Here is a 15264-nt window from a genome sequence, read left to right as displayed (position 1 = left end):
AGGAACTGGGCAATAAAACAACTGAGGCAAAGTCAGCTCTATCTAAGGTCAGCTATATTCTTAGAAGCCAGGTGTGAGGTCTTTATGCTCCCTGGGCAAGGGCTTTCACGCCCAAGTCATGGTTCTAATTAGGGAGTTCCTCTCTAGCTAACCTTCTCATGAATAATGTAATACTCTAAAACCACAGCCTGATCTACTTCCTAAACCATTGTAAATTCTTGTATATGGGAGCAACTTGGCTTTTATTCTAATTGATAGTGTAGGGGGACTTTTCTACTAATAAGTAATGTAGTCTGCCATACATAACTATAATAAGAATTCTAAACTTACTTTGCTAAGTTTGCCCTGAGATTTCTAACTCTATGTAGTAGATAGCAATGCCTGATTTCTTTCACTATCTCTCTAACAATACTAGAGGCAATTCTGAATGTCACTGAATAGGCAACATTCTTACTGAATTCCAAGACCAGGGTTGGCTCAAGGACTACCTAGGGCATTGGTGAAGGTCAGGACGCAAAGTTCAATTTTGTTCAGGTATTTGGCAAGTCATTGCTTGGAGGCACCTATAATAAAACAATACTGAGGGAAAGCACACAGATCCATTCACCAACTAAAGCAAGGACATTGGAGCATTCATTATACAGGATGCCACGATTCTAGGAGACTAAGTTTCTGTGAACTTTTTGCCTTGAGACTTTGTCCAGGTTTCTAGTCCTGTTACATGTGTCTCTACTGGAGTGGATGTAGCAGTCTCAGACACTGAGTCACCAACCAGGCAGCATACACTAGCTGATCCAAAGATCCCAACACATATACAACATAGTACTGGCCTCAGTGAGAGAAGATGCACCTTGAGAGACGTGAAGCCCCAGGGAGTGGGGAGTCCTGACTACGTATAGGAGATGTAGGTTTATAGGGACATCCTCTTGGAGACGGGGAAAGGAACGGGATGAGGAACTGTTGCAGGAGGGCATAATGGGAGGGGGATAATGACTGGACTCTAAAAGTTAAAGATAAGAAAATAAAGTAATTAATTAATTAATTAAATTGCAAGAAGCAAACAAAGAGACTAGATCTGCCATTGATGTTTCATGAGTTTAAAGTTGATTTAGTCCTCTGTTAGACTGTCTGGGAGAGCTATATGTCTTGAAGTTTGCTGTGAGGAAGACAATCTGAAAACTATTTAGGGCATTGTGTGGTCAGAGTGAGAATGTCCTCCAGATGCTTCTATGTGTGAATGTTGGGTTCCCAGTTGGTTGACTGTGGGAAGCATTAGGAAGTGTGTACTTGTTGAGGTAGGTTTGTCACTTGATGGGGTAGAGTTGAGAATCCAAAGGTTCAAGCATGCTGCTGGAGAAACAGATGAGAAATCTTAGCTACTTCTCCAGCTCCATGCCTGCCTTCCATGCTCCCTGCTATGATGGGTATGAACTAACCCTTTGAAACTATAGGCAAGACCCCCATTGCCGGTAAAGTGTTTCCTTTTGTGAGTTGCCTAAGTCATGGTTTTCACAGTAACAGAACAGCTAACTAGAACGGTGCCAATATAGGATCGACTCTGATACTGGGATGCAACTTTGAAAACCACAATAGTTTTCTAATCATTACTGAACAGCCAAGATTTAAAATATAGTAATCCCCAAAGAGGAACTATATTAGAAAGTCATTAGTATATTTGTTTGTCTAAATGGCCAGTCACATCTTCTGCTATTTGGACAAGGGAAAAATCATGCTTCCTGAAGTACATGAGGGAAGGATAAGGAAGAATTTGGGGAAAACGGAATGATTCAGTTTAGTCTTGCTGCCCTGTCAAAAAATTCTTACTAAATAAAAGCTAAAGATAAATTGTTTGATCTCATAATCTGTGGCCAGTATCAGCTCATGGAGAAGGTAAGATGGATTAGTACAAAGTCAGTCCAAGCCCCAAGTCACGGTGACAGTTGGCAAGCCTGGGGCCTCTTTGAGAAGAATTCTGCCTCTCCCTCCAAGCGCCTGCTTGTCTTCTTTGCTCCATTAGAAATAATCAGTACTAAGTGGCCCATCATCGGTGCCAGCATGACTTTTTTTTTCACATTTGCTAAAAGCTTTTCCCTTGGCCTGCTTTTATTTTTTTCTTTTGTTTCTAAGTAACTGTTTCATTTTCCTCCCCCTCCCGATTTTGCTTTTTTCTGACGAAAAAAACAAAATCTCATCTGAAATGGGGCTTACAGACAGATTTCTCCTATCTTTCTGGGCAGCCCTCCCCTAAGACCTAATAACATTTGTCAAATATACATTAACCAATAGATCTATTAGTGGGACATTGTTTTTATATTCGACAAACAAAGAAGAAAAATAAACCCAGTTGGAATAAGTGTGTGTGTGTGTGTGTGTGTGTGTGTATGTATGTTCAACAAACAGCTTTCCCTTAAATTACAATAAGACATGTTATTGAGGCCTTAAATTGCTGTCATCTGAAATGTTTTACTCCCATCTTTACTTCCCTAGATTATGATCAATTTTCTCCTGGAATGAATTATTCAAATTGAGCCCAGTCTTCTGAATCTTTCGAAAACGATGCCTGAGCACTTTGGGTCGGTTCTACTTAGCTATCATTTGGCACAGTCTGTTTCTCGCTGGCAGAAATTCTCTTTGTTCTAACATATAATTTATTTCCAAAGTGGATTGTAAGCTTTTCGGGATTAAAGATCATGTCATGTCATTCATTCATTTAACAAATGTATTTGAACATCTTTTGGAACTTAATCAAAGAAAAGTACATCCCAGTATGGGGTTTACATTCTAGTGGAGGGATACAGAAATTAAAAGTCAATGCTACAAATATGGAAATATAAAATATGTTGAAAATGGTTAGTATATCAGAAGAAATAAAAATATATACAGAATCAGGATAAAATGAGGTCTTTAGCTTCTGCCACTCATGAGAGAGCATGCTCACAAAGAGAACAGTCCATGTAGAACACATACTTCAAAACAGAATCCTTTAAATTAGCCATTAACTAGCCAATAAAACGAATAAGGACAGAGAAAAGTCAGTTTTGGAAATATGTTAAGTCTGAGGATCCTACCACCATGCCAGTGTGATGGAATATAACAATGGCTATAGGCGTATGAGCCACAGGATGAGCTAGATAAACAGAGAAGGGAGTGTAAACAAAGAAGCCTGGGAGATAAGAAGTAGAGGCAGTAACAAGAACACGGGCCCTCCTGGAGTCAAATGAATAGATTGTATTAAAAGAGTGAGTAATAGTATTGCTTTTATGTTAAGAGAAATGAAGGCATGACATTACCTACAGAACTTACCAGCCTAGAAGATGGTACTTTCAGTGATTTGATAGAGATAAAATGTTGAATACAATAAGAGTAAATAAAATTGTTAAGTGTAGTGGGGTAAATGTTTGTCTTCCATATTATACAGTGAAATGGTCATCAAAATTCGATGAGTTTTACAAGTATGGGCACTGAGATCCAATTGGGATATTGAGTGACTCCAATAAATAGAATTAATATTCTTGCCCATAGGTGACATGACGCTCTCTTACTTCCCTTCATTCTTGTGAGGCCATTAATATAAAAGCTTTAGTAAATTTTAATCTAGTTGCTTCCCTGATCTGTCTTTTAGCTTCAGGTACAGTATGAGAAAGAAATGGCTACAATCCTTTTCCAGGGAATGACTCAATGGCCCAAAAATCTCCCACTAAATTCCATCTCGTAAAGGTTCTACCATCTCCCAGTGGTGTCACTTGGAAGAGCATTCCTTCAGTACATGGGACATCATGGAATATCAAGGAACCATATGAAATAGCTATAGTTGGTTTCATAGGACCCTATTGATAAGTATTTTCAATAGTTGTATAAGTATTAATGTTAAAATATGTGAATGCAAAGCTACCTTAACATATGCCATAACTTTATATATAATTGAAGGAATTTATTTATCTCCTGCTCCGAAGCAAAATCACAGTATCACAGTGACCCCTGATACCTACAGCTATATAAAATATATCAAGAATCCTGGGGCTAGTGTTTATTTTGTACTTACTATGCTGTTGAAAAGGACATTTAATAATCTTCAGTCAAAATAAGTTGACCAAAGTTGTAAGCACCGGCTTTCTCTTTTGTTTCAGTCTCACCTTTGCTTGGCCATGTTAAGGTAGTACAGCTCTCTCAGAAGGATCTGATTTAGGATTGCTAGTGTCAGGATTACTGAAAGATAGAATACAGAATACAGCTGATGCTACTTCAATCTCTATATTCCACCTCATCCTCACCCTGGAGGCCATTCAAAATCAACAGCAGCCTACATTTAAATACATTCTGTTGTTTTGATGTAGACCACTGTTGGAATGGAGTAGCTGTGCTGCTACTGCAGTCATTTCTATATTCAACTTACACTGCTTCTTTCAACTTAGTCCTTTGCCAAGGACTAAAGGGTCAACATATCTTATGGTGGAGTCTTAGCTATGAGTCTAGTAGTCTTTGTACTAGTTGTTTATAAATGGCTCTACCACTGTTTCTGCTTTCTGCAACAATTTTATACATTCAATCTATGTCTTATCCACTTCTGTTCGGAGATATTTTCCTATCCTCATTCTTCACTTTGTATATGGTTCCTAAGTTTTCTTTGTGTTGATAAGTTTGTATTTTAACTTTATTTTATATTTTATCAGCAGTAGAAATAAAGATGGCACTTTGATGCTACAGAATTGACTGTCTTGGCATTACCATATTTTAAACATGAAAGCTAAGTTAAAGAAACTTTGAATGACAAACACAATGATTTTTAATCCAACTTCTTGATTTTCAGTGACTAAATAAAATCTCTTTTTTCAAACTCTTACAGTATCTCAGATTCAGAAGCACTACTTGATTATTTTTCCTTTTCCCCAGTCTCTGTTAATAGGTTCTCACCAAGTGTGTCTACCTAGGGCAAACATATCAATAGAACGTAAGTTCCAAGAGTATTTTCTGAGAGAAATTTCTTTCAGAATAAAACTAATTTTGTAAGAACTTAATTCACTAATTCTGTAGGTTGCCAATTTTTCTTCTAAAAGGAAATTATCTTGATAATGCAAAGGCAAGGCAAAATATAACAAAGCAAAACAAAACAAAACAAAACAACAACAAAATATCAGCCCCTTCAAACTCAATTTCTTCACCTATTGAAATAAAGACAATATTTGTGCCAAATATTGTTTATGGATAATAATTTGTTAGTTTTTACTTCTAGTTGGGCCAGTGATTTTAGAATACATTGTGTGGTGTATTTTGAGATATCATATTTGGCCTCCCAATTAAGAGCCATGGACTTCAAAAATAACGCATTGTCTTTAGTTTATCTGAAAATGAATGATGGGAATGTTATTTATTTGCATAATTCTTGTGTGTAAAGTAAAAGCTTTACATAACAATTACCTGTGATCATTTAATTCCTCAATATAATGTTTTGTTCTGACGTTAAACTAATTGTCAAGGAACCTTCAGGTTATGAGGATGTGGTTCCTTGTGTATCTGGAGATATACATTTGGTTCAAGTATTGTTATGCTTGCAATTATAAATCAACTGATTGAATTTCTACTGCTATACACTGATTTGAATTAATGTGAGCTTAGTATGTTCATAGTGCACCATATGTTTTAGTGTACCTAAAACATCTGTTAAACTATTGTCAATATATAAAGCTAAAGATCACATTGTTTTAATTAGGAAGAGAACTAAATTATTCTACATAAGAAATGGCATGGCTGGAGAAACAGCAGCAAGTCCATTTTTGTGGTATAAGAGCTATCACATCTGAGGTGAAGGGGAGCATATAGAGAATTATCTCTACTATTTTGTCATTTGGACAGATAAATAGATGATCATTCTTTAACTGGTATTGTGTACAATTGAATGTTATCATATAGAAATTCTGTCATTGCCATGTAATCCATGTTTTTAATTTAATGCCTTTAAATCATCCACATGAACTATGAGGTATATATAACCTACAGAAAACCCTATTTTCCTCTTCCCAAGGGAGAAACCAAAAAATAATGTTCATACCTTAAGTTGAGTGTATGCTTCTGGGCTATACAGCTCATTCTACCAAGGGTAAACATACAGAAGGTACTTATATCTTCTCTTAGAGGAATCTCAAATTGGTACAAAACAACTGTTTTTGCTGAAATGTATAACAAGGAAGCCCAGCAGTTGATGATAGCCATGTCCTCTGTGTGAACAATGTGAAAAGAAAGCTATTCTTGTTAAAAGAGAAAAACAAACAATTTAGACTCATAAATCTGAACAGAAGTGAGCACAGCCTGTACCTATCTCTTTCCATGTCTAAGGAAATACTTAGTTTCCAGAACTGTGTTTTTTGAAGGCTCTAAGTCTTCCTTTTCTAAACCTATGTTTGTTCATAAAACAACCTCACTAATTCTTTCATAGAGATAATACATGCTACATTAATGCCCTTATTAATTAGTTTTTTTTGATACTGACCCACCATCCTAGATAAAAGCATATATGTATATTTCCAATAATATCAACCATACTAACAATTCTTTGTGAACATATCTATCATATCTCTTTCTCTTTCTCTTTCTCTCTCTCTCTCTCTCTCTCTCTCTCTCTCTCTCTCTCTCTCTCTCTCTCTCCCTCTCTCTCTCTCTCTCTATCATACATCTATTTAGTTATTNTTAATTAGTTTTTTTTGATACTGACCCACCATCCTAGATAAAAGCATATATGTATATTTCCAATAATATCAACCATACTAACAATTCTTTGTGAATATATCTATCATAACTATTTCTCTTTCTCTTTCTCTCTCTCTCTCTCTCTCTCTCTCTCTCTCTCTCTCTCTCTCTCTCTCCCTCACTCTCCCTCTCTCTCTCTATCATACATCTATTTAGTTATTGTATTTATTTTGTAAAATATTTTATTTTTTCTATAATTCACTCTTCCTGATTCACTAATTGGGTTATCATTTAGACATGCTTTCCTTCCAGTCTATTATGCTTTAAAGATGTCCACATTACTATATATCTATTTCTTCTCTACTCAATACTTTCATAAGTACTCTACACTCTCCTAAAACTATATCTACTCTTCATACTTTTTTTTTTCATTTTTACATTACAGTACAAATCATTTAGTCCATTCTACCATTTGTCCATGATACATTCAATTTTTTTATACCTTCATAATGTAAGCTGCATCTTCAGTTACTGATAACTTTGGGTTTGACACTGTTTTCTTCTGGAACAAGAAAAGATAAGATAAAATTCAAGTTTCAAAAGAATCGCTGTCTGCTTCTCATTTTACCAGGACATACTAGTTCTGATAACCATTGTCCGTCATGAGTGTAACCACATAAAAGCTTCTTAAGCTGTTTTGTCAATGTCAACTTTAAATCATATTTGATGTATTAAGTGGCAGGATAAAACCAATAACAGCAGCATTCTGGGACACAGCCAACATTAGAGCTGTGAAGGATCATTTGCTGCTTCATAACTGCACTGACCTGGACACAAGTGGGGATTAGAGGACAGCAGGTTACCTCAACATCCACTGTCTGGATAGCTAGAGTTGGACTCTCACAAGCTGAGAGGGCAGTGAGAGTGACAGAGGGACAGGTGTACATCTGAGCCAGCTGGCAGGAAACAAAGGAGCTTTCAATGTAGCTATCAAAATTGAACAATGAGGTATATCAGTCCCACTGGGGTAAAGACAGTTACATAGCCAGGATAAAACGTGATAGATTATGTATAAGGAAGTAGAAATTATACCAAGAAAGAAGAGCATTATGCAGAGCTCCTAACATACCTAGAATTTCACTGGCTTATTCATTGCATCCTTGGTAACTGCAATTATTTATATTGCTTTTAAAAGGTCTATTGAAAAATACTAATGTCGTTATAAATAACCAAAGAACCAAATTACCAAATTCTGGTCAAAAATCTTTACAGTGATCATGTTCACAGAGTTTCTAAAACATTGTTGTGTTGTGGCTTTCTATTTATTTATGTGTATTTGCTTAGAGTCACTCAAAGGAGTTATTGGTATGAAACATTCAGAAGTGGTTATTTTCTTCCCACTAGTCCTTGATGGCACAGGCATAAGCATCCAATTTCAATTCTTCCTTCCTTCAAACAACTGCTCTAGGGAATATTTAGTCTTCCTCACATCAAGACAGAAAATTCATAGGTCTCTTCTCATTGGCATGTTATAATGCTAGTAATGTGTCTTTAATTTGAGAGGTTAAGTAGGAATGGAAACATCTTAATGGAAGAACATATCACAAAGACAGAATTCCTTGTTTTACCCAAATTTCTGTTTCAGTATGGGAGATAGTTTGGAACATTCTGGCTTAATATAGTTTGAATATCATCTGAAGATATTATTAGCATGAGAGTGCTGACAACTATATATGTCTTCTAATTACACTGACTAATTTTTATCTGCCATATTTTATCATAATAAATTCCAGCTAGTTTATAACATACATGAATATGATAAAAAATTTAGATAGAAAATAGACCTAATAGTGTATCTACCACATAAAATGACTACAGTACCCCCAGAGAACACTATATTTTAATAAGACACCAATGCCATAATTGAAAACTAGACAAATTTTAATAATGATAGACAAGATAAATAAATTTAAGATGCAAAATTAATTTCGATGCCTTCTCAGAAAATGAAGCACTCTGCATAATGTTTTACCCTAGTATACTATAAACTCACATCCTCATCAGGAATATGAAAGGGTTTATCTGGTTTGGTAAAAAGTACAATACATTTTTAAAAATGGAATGATTGTTTGAAAGAAAGAAAAACAAGGGCAGCATATTCTAGTATTGATTTTAAGTATAACATTTAGTCTTAAAGACTCTTTTCCTTGGGATTTTCCTGCAGGAATCCCATGTATAGTCCTCATATTATGTCAATTCCATTTATCTGCCCAATCATGCAGTAATATGAAGTTCTTCCTTCATCCTGAACCAAGTTTCAGCCATATAGCTGGAAACTCTGTTCATTTTATGCCTGGTGATCTTGGAGATTTTCCATAAAACCAAGACAGAGGTGATAAGCTTGCGATCCTAGCCAGTAAGACAAAATTGCTAGCAATATTGTCTAAACAACTTATCTTTTATGTACAGTTTTCTTATGTCCACCCTGACTTCATTTGGTAGGCCTCAAGAGTTACAAGACACTCTTATACCCTACTGCACCTTGTACTGGAATTTTTCTTGTGTTTAATCAAACTTAAACCCTCACAGGTTCATGGATTCTCAATGTAACTATTTCTGATTGTCCTGTTTTGCACCAAAATTCTGTGTATGCCTTCTTCATTTCCAACTTCTTTCTCTAAAAAAAAGAAAATGAACCCCATAGTATATTGTTAGATGAGCACATGAACAAGGGTTATTTAAGAAAATTTCATAATAAAAAAAAACAAAGTGAAATGTAATGCGTGTCTCCAGAATACCACAGTCAGTCATTTTCTGGAAGTATTTTAAATAACTGTGAAAGGATTTGCTAGAAAGAAAGATATGGCATGTGTCAGATATAGAGCAGTCTGAGAAGAAATCATTGGTTTTTACTTGTAGATATAAAGGTTATATTTTTCAATATCCTAGATAGAAACAAATGAGAAAGGAGCAGGCAGTAGACGTGTGTATTTATCTACTAGACATCAGTGTTAGATATACCATTGTTCTGGAATTCAATATCCTCCTGCCTAACTCTTGCATTTGTAAAATATTCAATGATCAGGGGCCTCCATTATGATACTAATTTATGTCACAACTTGTAATTTCAAGTGTGGTGAAGGTCTTTCTCCAATTTGGCATTACTCACAAGTTACCTTAAATTCACTGTTAAAATTCATGACAAGTAAAACATTCAGGTTAATATTAGTCCATTACAGAGGCACCTAAGGCCAAATCTAAAGGAAGGCCAAATCCCAAGTTCCCTGTTTCCTCTCACACAGTGTTTATGGATAATGTTCATTTTCCTAAACAATTGTCTATAAAACTGTATATAGTATTGCCAACCAGAAAATCTGAGATTCTATATAATCTTCAAATATTTTTAATTGGGCCTTGACTCTATAGACATGAAGGACAATTCATTGCACTGACATGGTCTTCAGACACTCTATGGACTGAGCTAATATATAATGACTCCAAGTACTCCAAGTTAATACATCCTCATGCTCTCCCATGTTAGCCCAAGGAATCTACTCAAGTAAAATGTTTTTCTACAGCAGGACATTAGGCAGTCTTAGGTAATACCTTACAAGGACCAATAGCAAATATCACAAATGCCAACAATGAAAGGGAAAATAGTTGTAGTTAGTTATTTTCTATATTGTATATATTGAATATAAAAATTTCATCCCCAAGGAAAGAATGGCTGATTGATAAAAGGTCACACACACTCACACTCAAATATTTTAACATATGTAAAAAATGACATTTTTTTAAAATTTTTATTAGATATTTTCTTTTTTTACATTTCAAATGCTATCCCAAAAGTTCACTCTACCCTCCCCCTGCCCTGTTCCCCTACCCACTCACTCCCACTTCTTGGCCCTGGCATTCCCCTGTATGGGGCATATAAAGTTTGCAAGACCAAGGGGCCTCTCTTCCCAATGATGGCCAACTAGGCCATCTTCTGCTACATATGCAGCTAGAGACACGAGTTCTGGGTGTACTGATTAGTTCATATTATTCTTCCACCTATAGGTTTGCAGACCCCTTCAGCTCCTTGGGTATTTTCTCTAGCTCCTCCATTGGGGCCCTGTGTTCCATCCAGTAGATGACTGTGAGCATCCACTTCTGTCTTTGCCAGACACTGGCATGGTCTCACAGAAGACAGCTATATCAGGGTCATTTCAGCAAAATCTTGCTGGCATATGCAATAGTGTCTGGGATTGGTGGCTGATTATGGGATGGACCCCAAGGTGGGGCAGTCTCTGGATGGTCTATCCTTTCGTCTTAGCTCCAAACTTTGTCTCTGCAACTCTGAAAAGTACATTTTATAGATGAACATAGATTATTCAGTTTGTTTCGAAACACCTATTTAGCCTAAATTTTTCTAATAAGAATGACCTATCAAAATAACATGTTTTGGCTCCTGATGTATTTTTTCTCTTTGTTTAAACAAAGGGGTGTTAAGGAAACACTGAATCCAGAGATGTCATATTTCACATTGATAATTCTAAGATCCATTTGTTGGGAGTCTTACTTCACATGCACAAAGACCACATTAACCAAAGTGATAAATAGGTCTGTGTATTTAGCCAGGTGGCAAAACTCTAGTTCACTTGGCTGCTGAAATAGTTCCTGGGTGTAGAAGGAAGATGGGGACTCCCTTCCTGGGGCTAGGGGCACAAGAGCCTACCTGAGCTGTGGTGTGATTGATCTCTGTAAAGGAGGGTGCCAACTGGAGTGTGTATAAATGGCTCCTTCTGGAGTCTCCTTAAAAGCTAAATTGATGGCAAATGTCTGAAAAGAGCAGTTCAGACATTTGTCCCTAAATGATAAAGAAAATCTTGGTTTCAGCCACTGTTGGATTAAAGGAGAGTATAAAAAAATTAAAAACAGCAGCAACAGTGTGCACATAGTAATAGATTAGAGGTAACAGGATGTTCCTCATTTACCAAACAAGGAAGTAATTTCAGTAAGCTCTTTTTGTTAGATTTTAGAAACCCATCTGTGCAGTGTTTCTTTTTATTATCAATGTATAAACTAATTACATTAGGGGGAAAGGAGTATTTAATTAAAAGTGTTTTAAGGAGTTACAATTCTATTCTGTTATTAAATAGTTGGTTGCCAGATTTGTTAAGTAAACAATATTTCTGAAATGTTGTTTGCAAACTATTTGTATGAAGCACATGTTTGGGAAATGATTGTGCCCCTTACTAAATCTAATAGATGTGTTCCAGTGCTTCTTTCCCATTATCATCAGGTAAATATAAAGCAGGGCTATAGGTAAGCTGCGCCAAGTGCTTTAAGAGATTTTTCTCCTAGGCAAAGAAAAAATGAACTAAAAATCTTATAGATTATATAGATTCCTTACAAGAAAGCAATTTTTTTTTGCATGTGGTAGGTTTGTGTGAGATCATCTTGTAAGAAAAAAATAGCTCGTTACTATGTCATAAATTGCAAAGGGAGGGACATTTGGGCTAGGTAGAGTAATAGTGTATAGCAATCCACAAAGGACAGACATAGCTAATTTTATAATTATAGATTTTGTTAAGGTTTAATCTCATTTTCTTTTGAAGAAAAATCTTCATCCTATCTAGAAGTAATAGTGACATGAATGTGGGGTGGGGTAAGGTATAATATGTATTTGTTTGAATGGCCCTTGTAAAATACAGTAACATGTACAATGAATATCTACCATAAAAATTAAATAATTGGTGGAATATTCTTTGCAGAAAGCCTTTCCCACTTTCAACATTCATTAGTTGCCAAAGTTAGAAGGCCTTCTCTTATAAATCTTCATCTCATGTTTAGGTTGCAAATGTGTGTGTGTGTGTGTGTGTGTGTGTGTGTGTGTGTGTGTGTGTATGTGTATTCATATATGTACATATATATGTATGGATCAACATATAATTAAAAAGTCTATGAATTTGAAAGACAGAAAGGCAGAGTATATAAGAGGGTTCAGAGGGGTAAAAATAGAGGGGGGGAATGATGTAATTATATTCTAATCTCAAACAAATAAATAAAATACAATGAAATAAAAATGCATCCCATCAAGTATGTTAGTGGAACACTATCAAATATTTCACATACAATAAGTAAGAATAATTTCATTCTTCTGGTTCCTTGAATGCGTTAGAAGCTACTTTGTTAACCCCTTCCCATTTATCCATGATAGTCTAAATACTAGAATTCAAGGAAGAATCCCTGTTAAGACACTGGAGAAAAGAAAAGGCAAGGAAACTTAGCAAACATGTGGGACAATGAGAAATTCTATTATGTGATAAAGAAGTTGAAGGCTTAGAACTGACAAGAGGACTCACTCCAGCCACCTGATGTAGAAGTTGAAAGAAACCAAGGATATAAAACTATGATTCCACTTGACTTTCTAACTGTTCTCTAGATTCCTTCCTTCTTAAGGGCTCAGTGAGCCATTTTTGTTCAAGTACCGCAAGGTGAAAAGAAATGGAAACTATGCTTGTACAGAAATGCTTTTGTCATCTCTATCAAATGCATCTAAAGACTGATTAAAATGATTATTTCAATGACTATATTTCTCTATGAAAGTATGTTCCATACAAAACACATGCACAAAACACATGTCAAAGGAATAATTGAAGACAACATTTCACTCAAATTCCCACATAGGAGATGGCAGCTCCTACTAACATTGGTGATTTATTTTTTTTCCCTCTTCAATATCATTCCCCAGGGAAGCTGGCAAACTGAAGCCTGTTCCATTAATGCCAGCAGGGATGTATATGAGTGAAGAGAATAAGTAAACATTTATTGTACCTGATGGCTCAGTGAACTATCCACATGAGCTCTTTAAAGACTTGAAAATACTTGGCAGGCTTTATACTTAGGATGAGCACTGCAAGCACTATTCTTGTGAAAATGTCTATTTCTAACTCAGTTGAGCTTTTTCAATACAAACTGCTGAGTTAATCTGTAACTTGATAGCTCTTTTTTCTTTTGTTAACATATTAATCTCCCAAAATGTCCATTCAACTTTCGAGATTTAGGTTTTTCTGCCCAAATCCGTGTCAAAATGTCTTCTAACAACCAACTTAAAATATATGATATTTCCCCTATGTTAGCCGGTATAACAGTGGTAGATTATCATTAATTAAAGGCCAATTTAGGCAAGTTTCTTTTTGTGTTTTGTAAGTTAATCCATGGACACTGTAATCCAATTATAGACAACCCAGAGCCTTGCAAAAAGATACAGAGATCATAGATTGTTGAATTCAGATCCAAACCCAATACTCAAGGTAGAATAGACTTTGCATTTACTTATGACAAAATCTTGTAAAATAGTAGCTAGTATCTAATTTTATTACATTATGTAGACATTAGATCAAAAAACAAAACTACAGGTAATTTAAAAGAGTAATTGTTATACATTTTGCTTTATTATCATTGTACATTTTCAGTTATGATTTGGATCACCAAAATCATTTATCATATTGTCATATGATCATAATTTATTGATGTTAAAAACATTTTAAAATATTTATTATTGGTTAAAATAATAAATTGTGGTTCTAGTCTCATGATCTAGCAGACTCCTGGAATACACAGTATATTTTTAGTTGTGGACTTTGTCTCCATCCCTGTGACCAAATATAATTATAATAACATGCAAATATGTAGAGGAGAGGGGAAAATGAGGCACATTAGTTATTTACCAATTTCCCCTTGTCCTAATATTGTAGTGATTTTTATTAAAGTAGCTCTTCATAGGAAGTAGAAACACTGGGAAAGAAATATGTAGGTGATTTTACAGATATAAGAATGAAATGTAGGAGTAGATAGAAAATTTCTTGACTTGATCCACACTACAAAGAATTTCAATCATGCATTTTAACCATGTGAATTTTTTTAAGGAGCAGGCTTTTTTGTTTCAAATATTAAATGTGTTTCAGTACCAAATTCTTTAAATCAATAAATAACAATATTTTAAAATAATTTATTGTCTACTGAAATAGATCAGTGATTTGCTATATTTTGAGCCATGTTTATCTACGGGAATGCTATATTCACTAATACCTGAAGTTATATGTAGTGTTAATAATATTTATATCACCATGTTATATAGAATTAACAAGGCTGAGACAGGAGAGTCACTGGGAATTCATGGCCAGCTTGCACTACATAGTAAGTTTCAGGCCGTTCTATATGACCTAGCAAAACACAATAGATAAAAAGAAAAGAATTTCAATGCTAGTGTGATGGTATTAAGTACCTACATGTGACTAAGAAAAAATCACACATCATACTTATATTTCATGATTCTATGAGCTACCCCAATTTGCTTCCACTCTTTTATTGTTTTTTTTTTTTTCTTTTTAATTAAAGGTCTCATTCGCTTGCAAGAGCTCATCAAAGCTCCATCAAGGTACAATCTTCGACTTAAAATTCGTCAGCTGCCAGCTGATACAAAAGATGCAAAGCCTTTGCTGAAAGAGATGAAGAGAGGCAAGGAGTTCCATGTGATCTTCGACTGCAGCCATGAAATGGCAGCAGGAATTTTAAAGCAGGTAAACTTAGCATAGC

The 15264-nt window shown here is 35.2% G+C and overlaps 1 protein-coding gene across 6 annotated transcripts in view; it reads left to right on the top strand.

The window, feature by feature from the left end:
* The window catches only part of Grik2 (glutamate ionotropic receptor kainate type subunit 2), a 740066-nt gene that overhangs the window by 230358 nt on the left and 494444 nt on the right, over positions 1–15264 (top strand). For all 6 annotated transcript variants that reach the window (XM_021204375.2, XM_021204374.2, XM_029542109.1 and 3 more), the window contains one exon: positions 15067–15248. In XM_021204375.2, coding sequence (XP_021060034.1) covers positions 15067–15248 — 182 coding nt within the window. The remainder of the gene's footprint in view (positions 1–15066; positions 15249–15264) is intronic.

This window comes from Mus pahari, chromosome 9, assembly GCF_900095145.1.
Source record: "Mus pahari chromosome 9, PAHARI_EIJ_v1.1, whole genome shotgun sequence".
NCBI lineage: Eukaryota > Metazoa > Chordata > Mammalia > Rodentia > Muridae > Mus > Mus pahari.
Note: the sequence above shows the minus strand (reverse complement) of the source record. Positions and strands in the feature narration are given on the sequence as shown.